The sequence below is a fragment of the Mus caroli genome, unplaced genomic scaffold (assembly GCF_978045245.1).
Source record: "Mus caroli unplaced genomic scaffold, Mus_caroli_1 scaffold_17, whole genome shotgun sequence".
Classification (NCBI taxonomy): Eukaryota; Metazoa; Chordata; class Mammalia; order Rodentia; family Muridae; genus Mus; species Mus caroli.
The window spans coordinates 54,229,699-54,235,698 of record NW_028227272.1 but is presented as its reverse complement, the minus strand read 5'-3'; the positions used below and the strand labels follow the sequence as shown (position 1 = coordinate 54,235,698).

The 6,000-nt window shown below is 44.3% G+C and overlaps 1 protein-coding gene across 2 annotated transcripts in view; it reads left to right on the top strand.

The window, feature by feature from the left end:
• Window positions 1-1,451: 1,451 nt before the first annotated feature.
• The window catches only part of Tbc1d23 (TBC1 domain family member 23), a 54,205-nt gene continuing 49,656 nt past the window's right edge, over window positions 1,452-6,000 (top strand). For both annotated transcript variants that reach the window (XM_085832463.1, XM_085832462.1), the window contains exon 1: window positions 1,452-1,680. In XM_085832463.1, coding sequence (XP_085688589.1) covers window positions 1,628-1,680 — 53 coding nt within the window. In that variant the 5' untranslated portion in view covers window positions 1,452-1,627. The remainder of the gene's footprint in view (window positions 1,681-6,000) is intronic.

The following is a 6,000-nucleotide window of genomic DNA, read 5'->3' as shown; positions in this document are numbered from 1 at the left end:
ACAATGAAGACCTGCACTTCACACATCTCCACCAGGCTTGGAATCGAATGTTCAGCTTTTTATTGTCTCTTTTTGGAAGGAGAGTCATCATGTTTTGGTTTATCACTGGGACAGCTGTGCTACATTGTTTAAATAGTTTTTTTAAAATTCTGGAGCATTTTAGGTACCAAAGTATATTTCAGGAAAAAAAAAAAGATGGATACCCTTGAAGGTACCTCTCAACTTCTAAAAGTGAAATATTAAACATTAGAACCAATATAGTGGCCAACACCGGTCGTACTGCTTCTTTGAGTGGCGGAGGCAGGAAGAACACTTGAGCTTAGGAGCTCACAGACACCAGCCCCGGAGTCAAGCCAAACCTGGTCTTGCCTGGTCTCCAAAGCAAATTCTAAGCTCCTCAAGGTTACTAGTGAGACTGTCTCAAAAGACAAAACAAAACATAACCAGCCAACCAATCAGAAACTTACTTTACTTAGTTAAAGCTATTTCTGGACATTTCTGCCCCATCTAAAACTTAATTGTTTTCAGTTTTTCTACACATTACCCCTGCATTTCTCAGTGTGCATGCATCTATTGCTAATATATTGATATCAAACATAAACGATGCCTTTTGTTTGTAATCTGTTTAGTTCATCTAACAATGACATTTTCGGATTTATCCATAAATCTCATGTAGTTAACTGCATCGTTGTTCCTGGGCTTAAAAATATTTGTTCAGGTCCTCCCTGAATCTGTACTAGGCAAAGGTAGCCCAGGGGCTAGTGTTTTGGTAATACTGGCGCTGTGGATGAAACCTGGGTGCGGAACAAGGAGGCCCATTTAGGAGGGGCAAATGGGACTTTGGCTAGGAAGGGAAGGATCTCGGCAGCTTTCTTAAACTGTTTTTTTTTTTAAACTGGAATTTCAGTTTCAGAACTACAGTTGATTCTCCTGGCTGTTAGAAGACATATTTAAGATAGAAGACTAGAGTATAATTTTCTTAACTGGATAGCTTGACAGAGTCCTTCGTGTATTTTTATTTTTCTTGTAGCTCTGGTGATTGAATCTTGAGGATGCTGGGCAAGTGCTGTATGGTTTACTAAGTCCCTGGCCTTTTTATTTTTTTGAATGGTCTCTACAAATGATGTGGTCTGTCCTTTCCTTTCTTTCCATTCAGCCTACCTTCTCTGTGTGGATTCATACTTGCCCTCCTCTCTCCACTAGCTGGGATTCTCAATTCTGGCTCACACCGGACAGCCAAACCGAGACCCAAACATTAAGACGCCAAGCCAGGATGCTTCACTTTCAGAGTCTCCTCTGAGCCACGCCTGGCCGCAGCCCCGCGCCCCGCCCCATCCCGGAGAACCCCGCCCACAAGCCTTGTGCCCCGCCCACTCTGTTCGCGGGCCCTTGGCATCCTGGGATTTGTGGTCTTCCATAATCTTCTCCCTCTCGCAAAGCTCCGGGCTCCGCCTTTCGCCCTAGAGACGCGGTGACGTTGCATCCTTCCAATTCCTCGCCTCCTCCCTCTTTCGCTCTGGTGAGTCTCAAGTCTCAGACTTCATAACTCCTTTTACGACACTGAATCTCTGAGACAGTCTCGGTGCCAGGTCCACTTTTCGGCAAAGTGACGTGGACGTCAACAGCAATGGCGGAAGGAGAAGAGCTTCTGCCACTGTCAACGTCGGGCGGGGACAGCTGGTGAGTGCGAGCCCAGGTTTAATTCCCACTGGCCCCTTCTCTTCCTGTTCTCCATCCTGCCTGTCCCCGAGGTGCTGGCTGGCGGGGCGTGGAGCAAAAGGCACCTTGTCCTCCTCTGAGCCCCCTGCCCCGCCCCCTCTGCTTCAGGGTCCCCTCTGCCCGCGGGCTTCTGCGGCTGGGGCAGAATCCCGGGGACTCAGGGGCCGTCCTGGATCTGCGCCTAAGTCAGGTCCTCCCGCTTGGCCCAGCGGAGAGAGTGGCTTCCACACTGAGTTCGCCGAGTCCCTAACCAGGGAGTTGGAATGGGCGCACTAAGGAGGAAGTTCTTGGATGGAGATCTCAGACCATTTGAAATGAGATCTTTTGAAATAACCACCGCGACCTTTGACAGTGCAGAGGTCGTGAGATACACCCAGCAAGATTCCTTCTACGTAGTTCAGGGTTGTCTTTTTTTTTTTTAATATATATATTATTATTATTATTAATTTTGTTTGTCTCCCAACAGTTTCTGACATTTGTTATTATTTTTTTTTTCTTTCCCACCACTTTCCTTACAATTTAATTTCATGGCTTTGGATGGCGTTTTGAATTTTGTTACTGTTTCTCCCGGACATTTGCATGTGTCTCTGGGGCTGCGGGAAGATTTGGGTTTTAAAGGAACTCATGTAGCCCAAGGCTGGCCTCGAACTTTCTGAGTGGCTGAGGATGACTGTGGACTTCCAATGCTTTTGCTTTCTCCTCCGGAGTGCTGGCTTGTAACCGAGCTCCATCCTGCCTGGTTTGTGTCGGGCTGTAGATTGAACCCAGGGCTTCCTGTGTGCTAGGACAAGCACTCTACCAACTGTGATACATCCCCAACCCTGCCAATACCTTTTTGGTAGGCATTATTTTTTCCACTGAGGGTCATTAATTTTTGGTGGACACTTCTACTTTTGAAGTTGTGTGTGTGTGTGCACACGAGTATATCTTACAGTTGATCTAAGTGTATTGACCAGGTGTAATACTCATGGATTTTTGCTGTTGTTTTTCACAATGTTTATATATCACTGTTACTGTGTACCTACACACAGTGCAAGCCTTTGGTAAATTTGTACTTTACTCATTGAGGACAATAGAAATAGCAGAAAGGAATACACGATATAGCAGTTGAGTAGCTGGTCTTCTGGGGACTGACAGGTACACATCTAGCAAGCTAAAGTTAATTTTGTTCTTTGAGATTGTAAATAAATGTTGTGGGAGTTGAGAAGAGGCAGAAACCATTTCAGCACGCATTACAAAAGCTCATGGAGGCACTGGTGTGTGCGTTAGACTCTGAAGCATCAGGAAGACTTAACATTGATCTGGGAGGCTAAATCCCAGATCGTGCTGTTAAGAGAATAAAGAAACGGCAGAAATGGAGGCAAAGGCAGGAAAATTAAGGATTTATTTGGGGAATAATGACTAGCACTGCTTGACTTAAGAGAAAGATAGGTCTGGAAAATCTGTACAAGTTTTTGAGGGATGGGTGGGTATATAAGTTGCATTCCCTAAATGCAACTTAGGGACTTGTCCATGGTAAACAGGTGCTCTACCTACACTGATCTATAGTGTCAGCTCAGTAAAAAGATTCCAACCCATTATGGAAACCTTTTAAGAATCAATGATAAGGACTGTCTAGAAAGTGACCTAGCGGTTATCGTGAAGTCCCACAGTCTTTACATATTCTTAAAATTTCAATCTCTTTAAAATATCCATCTCTTTTAAAATCCAAAGTCTTTTTACAATTAAAAGTCTTTTAACTGTGGGCTCCACTAAAACAGTTTCTTCCTTCAAGAGGGAAAATATCAGGGCACAGTCACAATCAAAGTGAAAATCAATCTCCAACCGTCCAATGTCTGGGATCCAACTCATGATCTTCTGCATGAAGTCGGGAGCTTGGGAAGAATTTTTCTGAGTTAAAACATCATAAGGAAGTTCCTAGTTCATGTGTGTGTTTGGTTACGGGCAAGGTCTCTCTAGTGGATGGTTGCTGGTAGCAACATTTGTTCTCTTAAAGGTCCCATTAAGGTCTATGTCTTTTGTTGCTCTTTTTGTTTTTCAAGATAGTTTAGTTTCTCTGTGTAGCCTTTGTTGTCCTGGAAATCTCTCTGTAGACCAGGCAGGCCTCGAACTCACAGAGATCCTCCTGCCTCTGCCTTCCAAGAGTTGGGATTAAAGGAGTGCGCCAGCACTGTGGGGCGAGATCTTTGTCTTAGGGTGACTATTGCTATGATGAAACACCCTGATCAAATGACCTTGGGGAGGAAAAGGTTTATTTGGCTCACACTTCCGTATCATTGTCATCGCTGAAGGAAGTCCGGACAGGAACTTACACAGGGCAGGAACCTGGAGGCAGGGGCTGATACAGAGGGCATGGAGTGGGGCTACTTACTGGCCTGCTCCTCATGCTCCTCCGCCTGCTTTCTTATAGAACCCAGGACCACCAGCCCAGGGCTGACTTTTTCATCATCTCCTATCAATCGCTAATTAAGAAAATGCCTTCCAGGCTTGCCTACAGCTGGAGGCATGATATCTCACCTCTCAGATGGCTTCAGCATGTATCAAGTTGACAGAAACCTACCCAGCACAGTCTGCGTGTTTGGTGTGGGCTCCTTCTTGTTTTATTTCTATGAGATGTTTGTTGAGATTTCTAGTCTCCCCCCACCCCCATCCTCTTCTACCCTCTCTTCTCTCCAGTCTCACTCTTCCTGACCAGTTTCCATAGAGTCAGGAAAGACTTTGGGATTGGGGGGCCATAGATTAGTAAGCCCACTTTTCTTTGAGTGTTTGGTAAATGAGATCCTTGCAGAATGGTTTCTAGTTTAGCTGTCATGTTTTAGTTTGACTTTGTCGCTTGTAAAGTTTTCCACAGTGCATTTTGCAGGCTACCACCAAACTCATCTTGATGGCTAAGGATCATTCAGTCTACAAATGGAAGTGTGTAAGAGTTAAACTAGGCTGGGTGTGGTGGCTTGCTGGTGATCCCAGCTTCATTCACCCAGGAGAGTGAGGCAGCGGAATTGGTGCAAGTTCAAAGTTAATCAGAGCTACATTGTGAATTTTAGGGCAGTCTGGGCTGCTGAGTGAGACCCTGTTTCAGAAACATGAAATAGCTAAAGTGAGAGGAAAAGAGGGGTCAAGGGGATTGGGGCAGGGGAAGGGAGGAGAGAGAGAGAAGTGGGAATGAAGGGAGGGAAGAGAGCCGAGAGAAAAACCTAGGCTCCTGTCCTCTAGGATTTTATGATCTAGATCAGAAGGCTAATTTAAGAACATCAAGAAACATGGGCCTGATTGGGCATATCCTTAATCCCAGCACTCAGGAGGCAGAGGCAGGGTTTGACCCCACCCTGATCTACATAGTGAGCTTCAGGCCAGACCTGGATTACATGGTGGGGCCCTGTCTCAAAAAACTAAACAACAAAAAGAATGTCAAGGTAGTGTGATACAGTGACACATTTGGGTCTTTTTTTGTAGCTGATTGGTGGTATTTTAAATAGGCCAGCACTGCCATACCTGTCTGTCACTGTGTTTTACTATGTTTTCCTGTCTTTTTTCTATGTGGACAGTGATCAGTATTTATTATTCAGTTTCTTTCCTAATAAGTGGAACTAGATAGTTGAACTTGTTAGAAATATGTATATACTCTTTAAAGAGCTCAGGAAGGGGCTTAAAGTCTTTTTTAGTGGTTGGAGAGGTTTACTGTGGCTAAGAGCACCCACCGCTCTTGAAGAGGCTGGATTCAGTTGGTAGCATCCAAAAATAACACTGTGTAACGCCAGCTTCAGGAGATCCAACACCCTCTTCTGGCCTCTGCTGGTTCTAGGCCCCGAATGCTTCACGTGTATGCAGGCAAGCACCCATCCACATGGCAGTAAAAACAACTAAGTCTTTGAATACTTAGATTCTTTGACATCACTTTTACCGATTTACTGGTGTTTAGTTATGCTTTAAGTCACCAGCTCTTCCTAAAATTTAAACGTGTTGCAATTACCTTGAAGCTTGTTAAAAAGGCAAACTGATTCAGTAGGTGTTAGGTGGGATCTGAGGTTCTTTATTTCAGAGCTCCTCTGTGTTATCAGTTCTGTTTCTTCATGAAGTACACTTCAACTAACAAGGTATGAGTAGTAGGTATCTCAGAATGGGAAGTTGGAGGAATTTATCTTTTTATATTGTGTTACATTGTATAACTTAATATGCTATAATTTATATAATCACAAAGCTCTTTATTTATTTAAGATTTTGTGTGTAGATGTGTGTTCATGTGCTTAACATGTAGGGGGACATGTGGAGGTCTGTCATGAG